Here is a 16,496-nt window from a genome sequence, read left to right as displayed (position 1 = left end):
GAACAACCTCCACAGGGATGTTGTGGAGTTCCCATCACTGGAAGTTTGCAAGAGAGTGCTAAGTAGTCTCATCAAGGCTCCCTTTCCCATGAAAGGTTGGACCAGATGGTCTTTCAGATCCTTCCAAACTGAGCTGTTCTTTGGTTTTATCATTAATAGTTTTGTGTTTCCTTAGCACTGCTCAGCTTAAGGTCTCAGCTCACTAAAACTCAGGTCTCAGACGAGCCTGAAGGTAGTTATGCTTTATCTTCGTGTTGTAGATCTTTGTTGACTGAAGTCAGGATGGAATTCAGTGGAGGACAAACGATTTAACTCAAAACCTGCTTAATAAGAATAGGACCTGCTATTGGGTAGAGCCTGTCCAGGTGACCTGGTGAAGATCCTTGCAAGTAATCGCAGTCTGCATGCTTGGTGGTTTGAACTGGCCTCACTTGTCACGTGGCTGTCCTGAGGTCAGACTAGATCTTCTGTGTACACAAAACCCTGCTTACCTGTAGATCAGAACAACAGTGGTAGGGAGTAGAAAAAGAATAAAGTGTCAGTTTAAAAAAATGGCATCTTCCCAGTACAATTAGAAAATATTTTTTTAGAAACTTGAATGTTTAATTCTAAGCTTACTGTTTTGTCTTTTATTCACAGGCATATTTGGAAAACTATATTTCTGGGCCAGATGCTTTCCTTGTTTATCTGTGGGACTGCTGTAACAAGCCAGTACCTGGCAGAAAAATACCAAGTGAATACTCCAATGTTGCAAAGTTTCATCAACTATTCTTTGCTGCTTCTAGTTTATACAACAATGCTGGCATTTAGGACTGGTATGTGAAATATGGGATGGGAGATTCTGGTTCATCTTTTTCTTTCTTTATAACTTTCCTTTCAGAAATTGAAACTAAAGAACTCAATACTCATCCTAGTTTTTAAAGTTCCTGCTTTATAGTAACACATGGAAATTATTTTCACAGGTTAAATGTGCATTTAATTTGACATAACTTTATATCTGTTTAGAGTTTTGTGCTCTTTGAAGTCCTATGTTATATTAGGCAAAATAGGCTTTGTTGTAACAAGCTTTGTCACCAGAAGCTATTTAGTATTCCTCCTATTCTTATTAATTTACTCTTTAAATAATTCTAGTCTTCCTGTGTTTTTCTTCACGTGGAAGAATTTCTGTGGTTTTTCACCATTTGCATTGTCTCCTCCCAGGCTGGGTTTCCTGTTACTGTATCTTAAGCAGGGGCAGGCAAAGTCAAACATCTTGGTGTTATTTATGCTTCTACAAAGCAAAATTCCTGTGCAACATTTGGCTGGAAAGAAACACATATTGATTGCTGCTTTTTTCTAAACAGGCAGTGGCAGTCTTTGGCAGATTTTGAAACAGAGGTGGTGGAAGTATATTTTTTTGGGCCTGGCTGATGTTGAAGCCAATTACATGATTGTAAAAGCCTACCAGTATACAACCCTCACGAGTGTGCAGGTAAGGACTGATCTCCCTTTTTGTACTGCTGCTTTTATTATGGTTTTGGACTGATTTCTAAAATGAGATTTGTAGGACAGACATGGAAGCTATTTAAGCCTGAAAAGAACTTTCCAGTACCTATTTTCTCTCTGCAGTACAGGGAAGAGCATCCTGTATCATGAATAACCTTTCCAGGAAGCAGAGAAAATTGGCTGGTATTACCCTGTGCCAGCTCTTGAGTTGAACCCTAATTATTTTGATAAAAGCACTCCTAAGAGTTTGCTGACAGCCACTCAGTTTTTTCTCGTGACACAAAATAAAGATTTATGACCAGATGACAGTCAGTCAGTGTGGGTTCTTGCTGATGAGAGTGAGGTGGATCTCTTGCCTAGCCCTAGAAGCTGCAGGAGGCATTGTGAGATGTAACCCCACCTGTGAGGACACACTGAATGTTAGCTGGTGTTGCTGACCATGCAGTGAGGGATCAGCCGTGTGGCTTTTGGATGTGCCTGTTCAGGGCCCTCTTTGGAAGAGGTGGAAGGAAGGTCAGCACACTACTAAAGGAATAGTAGACATCCTCTGCAACACCAGTGCTTGATGCTGCATTGCTGCAGTAGGATAAATCTTGTGTTCTGAAAAAGCTCTATAAGCTGAAGGGCTAAAGCTGCAGTTTCTTTTCCAGCAGCTTTTGTCTGTGTAGGGTGACAGAGCCAGTGCTTTCCTCCTGCCTCCAACAGCATTCTTCTGAGCTTGTGAGGCCAGTTTCCTTGAACAAACTGACTCAGAACACTGAGTAAAGTGGGAGTAAACCCTGCCTTTGCCTGTACTGTTGGTGAGCTGTGTCAGGCCCAAGTTAACTCACTGTGTGACTTCACAGCTGCTGTGGGAACAAGGGAGAGGATGGTGCATGAGCAAGGAGGGAGTGTGTCCAGGTTGTGTCAGTTCACGCCTGCTGTTACCAGTGGTGGGGATCTATGACTCTGGTCATGGCCCCACTTACCTGAATAAAAGAAAAAGTAACATGAAGACTTGGCTGTTAGTTGGAAAGGAGAGTTTAGGTGTCAGTGTTTTACAGAGTCAGAGTAATAGGGGTTAATATTTAAGTGAACTACCTGTAAAGCAATAAACTCCTGCAGTCCGGGCTCCCTTTAGAGAATTGCAGTAACTTTTCTTTGCACTGCCAAAGACCAGTTGTGTCTCTTGGGTTGTTATTGTCACATTTCCACTTCATACTTATGTGTTATGACTCATTAGGTCTTTAATCTTCTTACAAATAATGCCTAAGAAATCAAAGTTTTAAAAGTGACATGTTTCAGTCTTAAGATCAAGTTAAGCTTATGAGACCCCTGCTTGACCTTATACTTTACAGGTGAACAAGCCAGGACTTTGATCCAAGTTCTCAGAAGGAGTAAAGCTATTCCCATGATTTCTTTTATAGAAATTAAGAAGGAATAGGTATAATAGATTGTCCTGCCCAGTTGCCAAAAACTCAAGCATTTTCTGAGGCTTTTTCCCTTGTGGTTAACCTTGTGACTGATGCTGCTTTGTGTCAGTTCAGTAATTGCGATTTTGTTGCAATTGCTTGTTGCCCTAAGGTTTCTTGCACTTTCTCTGAAGTCACCAGTTTCTCACCATTGTCAGAAATGAGATACAGGAGAAAAAAGAACCACAAAAAGTCTGGGATTTGCTCTAGTGCAAGGCATTTGCTTCTGGTTTTGGCAAGCAATTTTGCAGCTACGTCAGTACCTGTGGTTCAGAGCACCCAGCCTGATGGCCTGTCTGCAGTACTGGCTTCGAGTGGGTACCCAGGAACCATAAAAGCAACACAGGCGTATATGGCACCTTCCCAAATGCAGTGTAATCATTGTTAAAATGCTGTCTGGCTGGAGCTTCAGCTCACCACAATGAAACATAGCTTCAAAGATAGGTTTTTTTCAGCTCAGCAAGGAACTTCCATGTATTTTCTCACGCACGCACACACAGGCAGAACTGGTTTCCCTTTAGTTATCAAATAGCAGCATTTTACAGAAGGGGGTTTAGAGATTTTTAGGGTCATAACAGTGGGATGGCAGCTCTCATTTCTTGGTAAATACAGAAGTCTTTGGTCCACAACTGAACTGTTGGGCTGTGGCTGAGACAGTGCCAGGATGCTCCTTGCTGCTGGTGTCCTTCTGTCTTGTGGCGGGACTTGACTGTGCTGTGGTTTCACCACCTATTACGGCATGAAGCTGAGTTGGGAGAGGTTTAGGTTGGGTATTAGAAAAAGGTTCTTCACCCAGAGGGTGGTTGGGCACTGGAACAGGCTCCCCAGGGAAGTGGTCACTGCACCAGCCTGACAGAGTTCAAGAAGTGTTTGGACAATGCTCTCAAGCACATGGTGGGACTCTTGGGGTTGTCCTGTGCAGTGCCAGGAGTTGGACTTGATGATCCTGATGGGTCCCTTCCAGCTCAGGGTGTTCTATGATTCTGTGATTTATAGCAAAAAACCAAGCAGTGTAGCTTCGGTTTGATGTTTTTAACATGTTATTGAGCACATTTAGCATTTTCTCTGTAGATAATTCAGATGGAAATGTTTTTCAGGCAACTATTGACACATTGTCAGCTGATGGAAGAGTGCTAGCCTCAATAGGAGAAAATATAGGATGAGCCCCTGGGGCTCAGCTGGAGGCTGCCCTGAGGGAATCTTGTGGGGAATGAGCAGGTTGAGCAGTTGAGCTTTCTTGCTTACAAAGCTGTCTGAAGCTGGCAATTATAAGCAAACCAATGACCTCCAACTGTCTATGATAATTTATTAACCATGTATTAAAGCATCTTTTAATAATTTACCCTGCTTTTAAAACCTCCTATAAACAGTGTGGCCAAAGCATGGCTTGAGTCAAAACATTTGTAAATCAAATCACCAGGTTATCTGTTTTTCTCCCCTTGTTAAAAGTATAATTTAGAATTGAATAAGGTGAGAGTTTGAAGAGGCTCTACTGGAAATAGTAGTTAGTAACTGCTGTAAATGTTGTAGCAGCTCAATAAATAAACTTTATTGTTTTAACTGATTCCATTGACACAATTCTTCGTGATATTACATCTGCTTTGCACCTCTTTGATCTTGATCCTGTACAGAGGAGCTCTGTAATGTACTAGATGAAGGGAAGGTAAGATCCAGTAGCTAGAAATCTGGTTTCATCTGTCTGTAACTGAGGATAATTGTCTCCTGGAACAGATTACCAGAGCGTGTTCTTCACCATTTGGTGCCTGTGTGTCCTGGCTGCAAGTTCTCTAACCATGGTGCTGTAGTTCTACAGTATGTTCTTGGTATGGATGCAGAATTCCCCATCTGGCATTACTGAAAGAGCTTCTGGCTCATTATTTACTACTCCCTTACACCCTAATTAAGATGTTTTTTGAAGGGTTTACTTCCACTCTTTCTGTTTGGGTTGAAAATCTGCTTGGAGTTTGGAAGGCTACATTCTAGCATCTCAGTTAATGGGAAGTGAACACTTACTTATTAGTAGAAGAGGTGTCTACTACCAGAGGGATAAAAATTTTGCTTTCTAATGCTTGTAGTATTTCTTATTGTTTGATACAACATGATGTCAAAACAGTCACATGTTACAGGTTTTTCTTGAGACTAGACTAAGGGTAAGATAGAGAACAAGACCAGTGACAAGATAGTCTGATGTTTTTTCAAGCCTGATATTTTCCAGAGCGTAGAGTTGTATTGAAATACTTGATATCACATATTGGGACTCAGGTAGTTGTAAAATCTCATAATACAGCCTAAAGAAGTACTTTTACACTACACAGACTTTACAAACTGGACAAGCTGGAGGCAATCCGAGGAACAAAGACAAAGAGATGGAAGGATTAGAGGGACTGTTAGGCTTTAATCTCTAAGAGCTTCCCTTAGCACTATGTTTGTAAGACTTTACTACGTGTAGTTATGAACAAGTAAAACCAGACATATCAAAATATTAACAGGTTTGGTTAAAGCCCTTGGGGACAATGGCACAGCACAGAAGTCGGCTGCAGTGGTGCACTGAGGCAGAGTCTGGAAATGAACATTAAGAACTAAGGGCTTTTGTCTTGATTGTAGGGATTATGCCCCAGTCCTGCTGATCTGGACATAACACTTTGTTGGGACTTCAAGAAGCCAAGTTTTAAGGACTGACATTTGAGAGTAATTTCTGAGGAGTCTTTGGGAAGTTGACTATATGTTCTGCAGTAGGCTGTTCCCTTATGTATGTAGTTCCATGGCACTCTACTGAGACAGGTCAGAAAATACAGCTTTTCTTGCCTTTGACAAATTCAGAAACAAAATCTGTTTCGTTGAATTAAATATTAAACCAATTATGATTAGCCCAGTGGTCTTGGTGGTATTTGATTATTCTAGAACAATATGCCCATCTTATGCTGCAGTGTATTCTTCTGTATTAAGTACACAGCTAACTCTTGATGTTTCCTGTGCTAAAGGAGAATAGCTAGAAGATCCTTGGAAGTGTCCAAGGCGAGGTTGGAGTGGTCGAGCGGAAGGTGTCCCTGCCCATGGCAGGAGGGTTGGAACTAGATGAACTTTAAGGTCTCTTCCAATCCAAGCAGTTTTGTGATTCTATGGGTGGGTCTAACAGCAAAGCAAAGATACATAGGAACATTAGAGAAAAAAATAAAGAAAGGAAAGATGAGTCAGAGTCACTGCTTTTCGTGGAGCACAGACATCCTTGAACCACAGCTGTTCAGTCGTCTTGGGGCAATGTCTGCAAATACATATGAAGTGCTCCAAAACTCCATCTGCCTTGTGTGTCTGCTGCTGGAGCTTGGGTGAATTAGAGTGGGTTACCTGCTTCTGACTACTGAGGGTTAGCTCTGACAGAGTGATGAAAATGCGTTGGTGGCTTGTATGTGTTTTTGTGGGAAGCTGGGAAATTAGGAAGATGGCTTGAGAAAAGCTGTTCTTGCCTTCCTATTTTATTTCTACCAGTTTTGCACATGGTTTCCAACACACATACCAGTTTTGGTTTTTAGTATGAGCCAGTTGAGGGGGGGTGGGGAATCAAACCCAAAGCTGCAGGGTCAGGTCCTTGTCACAGTCACATCAATGTAAAATCAGATTACTTGTACCCATCAATAGTTCCAGATTTTTGGTTTGTGTACATGGAGCCCCGGGGAGCAACGCTGTTTCAACATGCTAGATGCAACGTCTAGCATTCATTTGTGAAGCTGCAAAAATTGATTAGATCCATCATTAGAAGAGTTTCTAAATCAGTGCTTTCCTACCAGGAGAAAGTGGACCACTGTTCCAGCTCCTCCTTCACTTGCAAAGGGGAAATGTGGCTCTCACTCCTCTCTTAAACCAATCTACTGGGGTTGCTTTGCAGGTTTCCTTAACATCTGATGACTGGAAGTAAGATCCTGTGCATTTGCTTTCAGGATGTTGCAGTCCAGATTTGGGGTGGGTTTCTAACTCAAACCATTTTTCTGTACACACAGCTCCTGGACTGTTTTGGGATTCCTGTGCTGATGGCTTTGTCGTGGTTCATTCTCCGAGCAAGATACAGGCTGATACATTTTCTTGCTGTTGCCGTCTGTTTGCTGGGTGTGGGAACAATGGTGGGTGCAGACATTTTGGCAGGGAGGCAGGACAGTGAAGGTAAGGAGTCCCTTATTGGGGGGAAGAGCAGAGAGATGGTCCGTGCTGTGGACAGGAATTTGTAAAGCAGAAATAGTAGCAGATGCAGTTATGTTTTGAAAGAGAACATGTTGCTATTTTTATTTCTTGTCCAAGAAGAGCAGATGTTGATTTTATGGGGAGCTGTGGAATTTCTTTGCTTGTATGTTTGGATATTTCTTCCACCTTAAAAAAAACCCCACTTGTGTTAAGTTTAAATTTTGCTGCTGTTCATTAGACGTGATGGAAAGTCTCATTCCTGAAAGCTTGTTCACTTTGACTATCATGTGAGATGGTTTAATGGAAGCTCTCCCTGCCTCTCCCTGCAAACCTTGTCTTGGTTATACAGTATCAACCTGCTGGCAGCCAGACTTCTCTGATTTGCAGTTTTCTCTGAGTACAAGTACAAAATAAAAAGTTGCTCCCAGCAGCTGACTTCTCAGCGTTATCTTTGGCAGACCCAACAGAAGTGGTCCATGTGTCCCCAAGGTCACAGCCTGGAAAGCAGGGGCTTACTATGGGAGTGCAAGAGGAGATGGGACAGGATGCCAGGATTCCTGGGACCTCTGTGAGGGAGGCTGGGCTCTGGGGTCCAGGAGGCAGCTGGGTGCAGATAAGGGCAGGTCTCATCTTCTCAATGACAGATGCCTAAATCAACCCAAGTCATAGCCATCTTATTTTGAATAAGAATTTTGAATTTTCAGAGCCAGAGGGTTTGAGAGAAGGTAAATTTCAGATCATTGCCTTCATCAGGCAGCATAGAGATAAGTCTGTGTGGTGTAATTTTGGGCCTTACTGTAGGTAAGACATAAGACAAACTGAAGTTTAGCTTTACTGCTATGTGATACAAGTGTCTTGGTCCTGAGGGAGAAGAATATTTCCCTGAGACATTAGGCAGTTGTGCTTTATTTGCTGACCTGGGGATCCTTACTGCTGCTTACCCTCATATTTTAGACATATTTTCTTAGTGATTGCTTAGGGAAGGAAATTTTAAACCAATTGAAGGATTTAAACAGCAACGATCCTCTTGCTATTTAGCTGATGCATGGAGACATTTAATGATGAGTGATTGTAGCACAGGGAGTCCCATTTGCAGCATAAATACATTGCAGCAGGACACATGGTACCATCTGTCTGCAGTGCCCACTTAGGACCTGTCATAAACCTGGAGCTGAGTCCAGGTCCCTCAAAAATCAATAGAGTGATTTTTAGCAAGACTTGAATCAGGCCTTACTGCAGAAGTTGGGACAATATTCTCAAAATGCAGAGAGCATGTCTAACTGGGAATTTGCTCAACTCTCTACAGTGCCTGGAGTCAGCAGTAGTACAATTGGACCGGATGATACAGCAGTGTCTTGGCTGGGATGAGATAATGCTGGGTTTAGCTCACTCCACACTGTGCAGGGTGAGGTGAGCAGGCAGCAGAGTCTGTACTCAGACACTCTTCTCCACACACAAAAAGTGTTTCCTTCCCCCTTTCCCTGGAATGAGCTAGGAAGATAGAGATGTTCAAGATAAATTTGCTTGCTTTTTTAAGGAAAGTTAAAAAGTGTTTACGGCATTACCCTTATTGTGGATTAATATTTCTGTACAGGTAGTGACGTGGTGATTGGAGATGTCTTAGTGCTTCTTGGTGCTTCTTTGTATGCCATTTCTAATGTGAGTGAGGAATACATTGTGAAAAATCTGAGCAGAGTGGAGTTTCTAGGAATGGTGGGCTTGTTTGGGACTATTATCAGCGGTCTACAGCTGTAAGGATCTAATATTTATTTTAAAACTAATTAAGAATATTCTACAGATGATTGTTTGTATACCCTGAAATGATGTTATTAAATTCTTTGTTACATCTGTATTTGGCCTATATGGGAGTCTTTCCACTTGAGTTGATTTTTGTTGCTGATCAGCATCTGTTTTATATCCTTTTTATTTGCACTACTCTTATTACAGCAATTCTAAAGCTGAACTCCTGAAATTGAACACATACGATACTTGGCTGTCTTTTTGATTTTGTTGATGCTTATGAGGATACTCAATGTGCTGAGAACTGTTCACAGGAGTGTATTTCTTAATGCATTTTCTCTGTGGACAAGTTTAGGGAGATAATTGTTAGCAAGAGATCTTCCATAATAAACTCAAGTTTAAAATGAAGCCATGTATACTCTTACAAATAACCACATTTGAGTACCAGACCAGATGCACTTAAGTCTGTCTAATGAATTATATAGTCCTCATTTCTCATCATTATAGTTAATAATTTCCTCAAATGGTATATCAAATAAAACTGAATCACTGAAGGATTAAAATGCCTGTGAAAAAGGCATAGGAATTAAATAACAGTGCTCTTGACTTGCAGGCACTTTAATTTTCACGTCTTTTTTCATGCTTGTTAGATGTTTGAGTTAGTGTCATAAAGTAAAATTTGAAACAAAAAATGAATGGCTTAAAAGTCAAAATGTTTCTTATCTGTTTTGGTAATTAACTTCTCTATTCGAGTATGATTTCTTTCCTTTTTTTACTGTATTATATCTTTTCTCTGACTCTAGAGCCATTGTGGAACATAAGGAGATAATGAAAATTCAGTGGAACTGGAAAGTTGGTATGTGTGGGACAAAATAATGTTCATGTTACAGAACACTGGAAAATTATAATCATTTAGACCTTGGATGGTGGGCTTTTCTTTCTCTGAATAACAAGCAGCATTAATATTACATTCCACAAGTTTATTTTCTTTAAACTTTGCAGCTCAGCAAAGAGAGAGGGTCTGCAGGATTGAACATTAAAACAGGTTTAGCATTTTACATATAACTTGAAATAATTTTTCAGAATAAATTGAAATAAGTAAGAATGAAACCTGTTTAATTACTGACATGTTGTTGAAACATCACAAGAGCATTTTTCTGTTGCCCTTCCTAAATGAAGTAATGGAAAAATTGACACATTTTGACCTGAACAGAACTAAATGTTATCAAGAAATGTGGCTCTAAATTTCTTCAGTCTGCTCTTAAGTAGGAATGAATGAGAACTTTCTTGTATAGATACAGTAATTCTTGCAATACAAGATAATCTTTTATTACATGTACATTCCCCTATCTTTAGGAGATAAAAATGATAGCTTTAAAGCATCTGAAGAATATCAGTGCTCTTTAAAATTATTGTTCTGTGCCTTAGGAGTAACTTGTCCCCTTGCTTTGCAGCACTGCTGTTCACAGCCTTTGCCATGTGCATGTTTGGGCTGTACAGCTTCATGCCGGTTGTGATTAAAGTCACCAGTGCAACCTCTGTCAACCTGGGGATTCTGACTGCAGATCTCTACAGTCTCTTCTTTGGGCTTTTCCTGTTTTACTACAAGGTGAGTACATTCATTCCTTCACTTTCACATTCCTTCACTTATGTTTCTACTCCAAAATTATGAATAAGGTGTCATGTTCTTAGAAGCCCCAGAACAGTCGTTTGCACCTGTACATTTCTGCAGCTTCTATCACGCATTGTTGGCAGGTGTCAGTCAGGAGGAGTGTGCTTAGTTAATGACAGAGCCTTGCACCGTTAGCCAGAGAGCCATTTTCAAACCATTTCACACTTCAAGGAGTAAGTTAATGTTAAGAGATAGTAAATAATTTCCTGAGGTGCTCCAATAATAGAGTTCTCACTGAAAGCCCTTTGTGGAACTGTATATTAAATCTGGTTCATTACTCCAAGTGTCCAAGGAGAGGGTTTGAATCTCCCTGTCCTGAAAGGCATTTGGTGTCTGAAAGAGGACCAGTGTGATTTTTAGAAAATAATATTTTCTTTCAGAACTTCAGTCTGTTTATTATCAACATGGGATGAGAATCAAGCTCTCTCTGTGCTGCTGCTAAGGAGTGACTAAAGGACCTGAAAAAATACAGATAAATGTGTTAATTCTGTACACTCTCCAAAAGGCAGTTACTTTTATTGTGCTCTAAAATATTTTTGGCAGTGTCTGCTCAAGCTAAATGACAGTGCTAAAAGGATTTCATTCCACCCTCCACTTTTCATCCAGAATCACTTGTGAGAACCTAGCTCATTAAAGCAATTGGAGTAATTGATTCAGTTGCTCGGTGACTGGAAGGGCTGAGTGAGACGCTTGTGAACTTTGCTTAGGAACTTAATTTGGATTATTCCATGTGGTTGCTTTCTCTTCAGCCAGAAGCTTTTAGGTGAGATTTATTTTCTGAAAATGAAAGCAGTGCATAGTCTGGTAATGGTAGGGTCTGACAGCAGCTAGATTTTCCTTTTCAAGAGTCTCTTAGCTCAGCTTTCCTCCCTGTTTTGGGTTCCAAACTTAGCTCCAAACTACAAAGCATCCATTAAAAATGAATGCAGGAAGCAAACCATATTTACGGTATAACAATTAAATCCTTTCTAAGTTTCTTCCAAACGTGCATTTTGGCACACAGATAGCTTAACTCAAGAAGTGATTATAAATTTATATTCATAATAGTAAAGAGGAAGAAGAGCTTTGGAAGGGATATATTAAATTTTTATTTTTCAGGTTTTTAGCTTATTTTGGGAAGAGGTTTTTCTGGGAGCAGGCCATCTCATAATTGCTAACAGCAAGGTATTCTGGTAGCAAAAAGAAAAATGAATTAGGGAAGACTTCGGGATTGTGTTGAGAGAACTTCAGATATTTATTGAAATAGGAACTTGCATCTGGGGTTAGAAACAATGAAGTAGCAAAAAAGGGAGTAATAATAATGCCACATCTTTAATAATCAGAGGATCTGAGATAACCACGAACTGAGAGAGCCCAATTTTGACACGGCTTTTAGCAGTAGAAAATCTTATTGCCAAGTTAACCATATAGTTTCTTTACCTATGGGGCAAAGAAACCAAGCAGGATGTTTGCTGGATTAAAAAGCACTCTGGACATAGGAATCTACAAGCAAAAATACAGGGAATTGCTCTGTATTCCCCATTATCACATGATATTTCATGACAAGCTGCTGGAGGCTCTGCTGGGCTGTAGAGTGGAGAGAGCCATGGAGAGCTCTGAATTGCTGTGGTCTGAACCTACTCTGAAACAAACTTACACAAAATACCACAGGATGACAGACGGTGGCTACAGCAGAGACCAGGCCCAGGAATTGACAAAGTTTTGACTTGTGCGCAGTATTTTGCTAATGCACTTAACGTTTTGGCCCCATCCATGTCTGTTTTAAGTGAAATGTGAATTTTGCATGCCTGTTTTGAACTCTTTTTTTTTTTCTTTTACTCCTTAATGAATCCTTGCTGTGCCTCCTAATGATCTCATTATATACATACCTGTAATCCCTCAAGAGATATTGAAAAAGGTCTTCAAATGCTTTTGTTGTATAAACCCTTGTGGAAGGGAGTATACTGCACAGACACTAGATGGAGATACAGTCCTCCAGTAACATTTAAAGTACTCTCTAGGCTCAGCAGTGTGAATGAGGATATCACTGAAATCAGCGTCTGAAGCAACAAAGTTGTTGAAATATTTGAAATTAAATAAAAAGAAGAGGAAAAAAATCCCAGGAAAGGAACACTGAGTTCTCACCAAAAACAAAAGGGAAAAAAAGAGGCCTGTTGGAGCAGCGTGGGTACTGTTCACCTGTGTCAATAGCTGCAAACATACAGGCAGGCCCTGGGTCACAGCTACACTGCAACAGCTTTGGTACCCTGCCTTGGTGACTGTATCCATTCCTGCAGGAATTCACTCATCAGGAGCAGAGACACCTCCAGCCTTGTGCGCACTGCACTGTGAGAGGGATCTGCAGTTCTGTGGCTGCCCAGCCACAGGTCCTTGCATGCAGGCACATGCTCACTCAGGGCCTTAGGCTGGAGAATTTGTGCAGGTGATTGGATACAGCCCCAGGCTCTGCCCATTTGATGGGAACAAGTCAGTCAGGGGTATGACCACAAGTGATCCTGCTGCCTCTGTTGGGATAGTTCAGAGCTTGATGCTTCCTCCTGTGTGGAGTGAACGCTTGAGTCCAAGCTCCTCCAGGCAAACAGCCAACAAGGTGAGGAGAGAGGGCACTTAACACAAGGCCACTGTGTTTCAGTCTGCTTTTCCTTTTGTGTGTTGCCATCCAAGAGTTTCCAAGCCAAGTGACTGCCAGCTAGAAATTGCAATGCCTTAATTGTAGATGCCTCAGTCTTCTTTGGATGAGAGTCCACTGTCTAGGTCCTACCATTCATTTCATCCTGATAAACTAGAACATATTTTTTAAGCATGTCTAAGGAAGCTAAAGAAGTTGAAGGATGTTGACAGAGGCATGTAGAATATGCTATGTCCTTACTCCTAGTGTCTAATCTGTTTGGTTTGACAAAGGGAATATGGAGGATTTTAATAAACCTGCTGAAAAGTGTTCCTGGTAGTGGATAACTTCAACACTTGGTATTATTGAATCTGGTGTTATTTATCTTTCTGTCAAGGTGGATGAATCTTGGCAATTATTGGCAAGTGAACAATAGAGTGCCTGATGTACCGCTGCAGTTTGTACTCTTACCTGTCACCACTCTTCACAGAGCTCAAATATCAATCTTGTAAAAGGAGCCCCAGCCTCTCCCTTCAAGGACTTGTTGGCTGTAGAGAGCTAACTGGTTTTGATCCAGTAATAACACTTATCTAGCCCTGCAGATGATTAAGAGATCTGTGCAGAGAACCAGCTGCTCTGGTGACTTGCAATAGCACAGAGATTCATCTCTTGCCAGAACCTGAAATACTTGCATGTGCTGGATCAAAATTCTCTTAGGGGTGAAGTGTTTCAGTATTCATATGTGTAAACAACTTTCATTCAGTATGACTGTGTTTACACCCATTTGTTCTCTCTGTTCAGATTCTTGTATGTAGACCTGAGGAAACTCCCTGTCCAACAGTCTGGGAAATGAGATGCAGAGAAAACCAGCCCAAGTCTTTAAGTAAATGGAGCTGTTGAATTTTGGTTTTCGGACCCAAATCCAGCTCGTGGTGATAATCCTTATAAAAATAATTTTTACAAGGAAGGGTAGCTTTCACATTCTTGAAACAAGGCAGCATTGGCATGTTCTTACATCAGGCAAGACTTAACACATCTCTTTCTCTCCTCTGCCAGTTTTCAGGTCTTTACATCCTGTCCTTTGTTATCATCATGGTGGGCTTCATCTTGTACTGCTCCACTCCTACTCGGACGGCAGAACCCACGGCCCTGCCACAGCCCAGCAGAGCCGGCTTGGACAACGCTGCACTAAAGCTCGAGGAGAGCGACAGTGAAACCCCAGCCGTAGCTGTGCAGTTCACAAGAGGAGAAACTGTGGTGGTCAGCACTGATTAAAGAAATGGCAGCACTTCAAAACAGAGCTTTTTTTTTTAATTGCCAAATTTCCCTCAAATATTAATCGAGAGAATTGTCCTACTGCCAAGGCGCATGTCGTACTGTGCTGCGTTTAACGCACTGGATAGACTTTTAAGGCCAGATCCTCAATCAGTGAAACTGTATTGATTTGCCCTTGCAGAAAATCTGGCCTTTAGATGAAGACAGATTACTATTTATGTGGAGTCTCTGGAAAGTGACAGACTGTTATTTTTAAGTGCTTAATTAACTTAACAACAAATGCTTGGGGAAAAAACTAAGCCAAAGCAAGCTCTCAGGTCACTAAGTGGAGCAAATATGTTTTATATTGCATTAGGGACTTAAATCTGCACGATGCTGTCTGAGGGCTTCACGGTTTCCAGCCCTCGGTGCTGGGTGCTCTCAAACAGCATCTTGCAAAAGCCGCTCAGCTTCTCACAGGGCCTGGTTCTGCAAGCCACAGTACATTCACACACCCTCTACGTGCCCATGGACTTCATTCCTCTACGGAAGGATTTGCTGCCTACATTCCACCCAAATGTTCATCTCTTCATATTGCTGCACTCCCTGTCGCAGCTGGGGCTGCTATGTGTATTTTATTTTGAATTTTGCTAGTATGGGAAGTCTGAATATGTGTTTTTATAATTCCTTCTGTTTCTCTCTGTGGCCTTCTGTTTGGTGCATTCCCATTAGCTGTGGGGGAGGCAAAGGCAGGCTCTTCCTCTCTTCAGTAGAACTGAAAGTGTTTTTGTTTTCTGGATTAGAAAGCAAAAAGGTTTGAATAGAAGTTCACTTCTCAGTGAATTTCTCCCTGAAAAGGGACACATTTCTGCTGAAAGAGTTGTTATAAAATTGGCATTTCTTCAAAAAATTGAATCATCTAAGCCAACTCTCATTGCAACAGTAGTGACATAATATCCAAAAGGTTAGATGCTTTCAGTAGATACACTGGCAATTTTCCTACCCCTCTTTATATTTACAATAAATGATAAAAAAATACAAGGCTGCAGTTTTAAGATCAGTAAAACCATACTGGGATTTTATTTTATTTTATATTTTGTACAAGACTTCAGAGCTCAGGTGTATGAAGTAACAAAAGAATAAAGTATTCAGCAGCTGGAGAGTTGGTCTTGGTTTGCTTATTTTTTAAGCTAGGATATCTTTACTGCTCAAAATTGTATTGACTAATTTTGCCAACCAAATAATTCTTTGACTGGCTAAGCTTTGCTCTAGAAGGAAATACGGTATTTTCTGAAGATACTGGTGATCAAATGACACAGACTGGGTATGTGCTTCTGGTGTAGTTTATTCAAGCAAAATTTTCCAGCAAAAATCTTACCTGATTGTTATTTAGCAACAGGAAAACAAAAGTTCAACAGGTACTACAGCAACGATCACTGCTTTTTCACTGTGTAGTTCATGCACAGAAGGGTGAACAGGTGCTGATGTTTTATGAAAAGCATTTGCGTCCTCTCCCATATAGAATGCTTCTTTTGAGGGGGGATGATATTTATTTTATTTTCTAAAATTATGTGGTATATGATCAGTGTAACAGAATGTAGATTTTATCTGAAAGTACATGGAAATGTGTATTGACTCAGGCTTTGGCTGGTCTTCAAACACAGGACCATCTTGTGTGGTGTGAGTGCTCAGGCAGTAGCTCATCTTCTCAATATATAGACCACTGAAACCAAAATTGTGTAAAACATGGGTGAGATTCTAGGCACAGCCTGGATTTTTTCTTCCAAGGCTTTTAAAATCTGACTGTAATAGAAGGTTGGAATCTGATTCAAGCAAATTGGGCCAGACAGGACTTTTGCTGAGCTGCAGGGAGAGGGGAGCAGTGTGGGGCAGCTCAGATTCCCCAGCATGGACACTGGGACACTTATATGCTGAGCTGAAAACTTTAAAACTCTGTCACAGATACAGGCTGTGATTTAATTTCTTATGCTGTGATTTTACCCCGTACAAAAGATTTCCTGGCGTATTGTGGGTAGCTCAGGTTAACGTGTGCTAATGGCACCAAGAAGATCTTTCAAGCTCCCAGCGAGGACAGGGTTGATATTTTTTTGCA

The 16,496-nt window shown here is 41.0% G+C and overlaps 1 protein-coding gene across 1 annotated transcript in view; it reads left to right on the top strand.

Moving 5' to 3' along the window:
• The window catches only part of SLC35F2 (solute carrier family 35 member F2), a 46,410-nt gene extending 30,867 nt beyond the window's left edge, over positions 1-15,543 (top strand). The window contains exons 3-9 of the mRNA XM_042023841.1: positions 640-815; positions 1,344-1,471; positions 6,932-7,091; positions 8,704-8,860; positions 9,653-9,705; positions 10,304-10,458; positions 14,186-15,543. Coding sequence (XP_041879775.1) covers positions 640-815; positions 1,344-1,471; positions 6,932-7,091; positions 8,704-8,860; positions 9,653-9,705; positions 10,304-10,458; positions 14,186-14,404 — 1,048 coding nt within the window. The 3' untranslated portion in view covers positions 14,405-15,543. The remainder of the gene's footprint in view (positions 1-639; positions 816-1,343; positions 1,472-6,931; positions 7,092-8,703; positions 8,861-9,652; positions 9,706-10,303; positions 10,459-14,185) is intronic.
• The last annotated feature ends 953 nt before the right edge of the window (positions 15,544-16,496 follow it).

Source organism: Corvus kubaryi, unplaced genomic scaffold (genome assembly GCF_017639235.1).
Source record: "Corvus kubaryi isolate FWS band 111438036 unplaced genomic scaffold, C.kubaryi_AGA036_p1.0 37256, whole genome shotgun sequence".
NCBI classification, from domain to species: Eukaryota; Metazoa; Chordata; class Aves; order Passeriformes; family Corvidae; genus Corvus; species Corvus kubaryi.
Note: the sequence above shows the minus strand (reverse complement) of the source record. Positions and strands in the feature narration are given on the sequence as shown.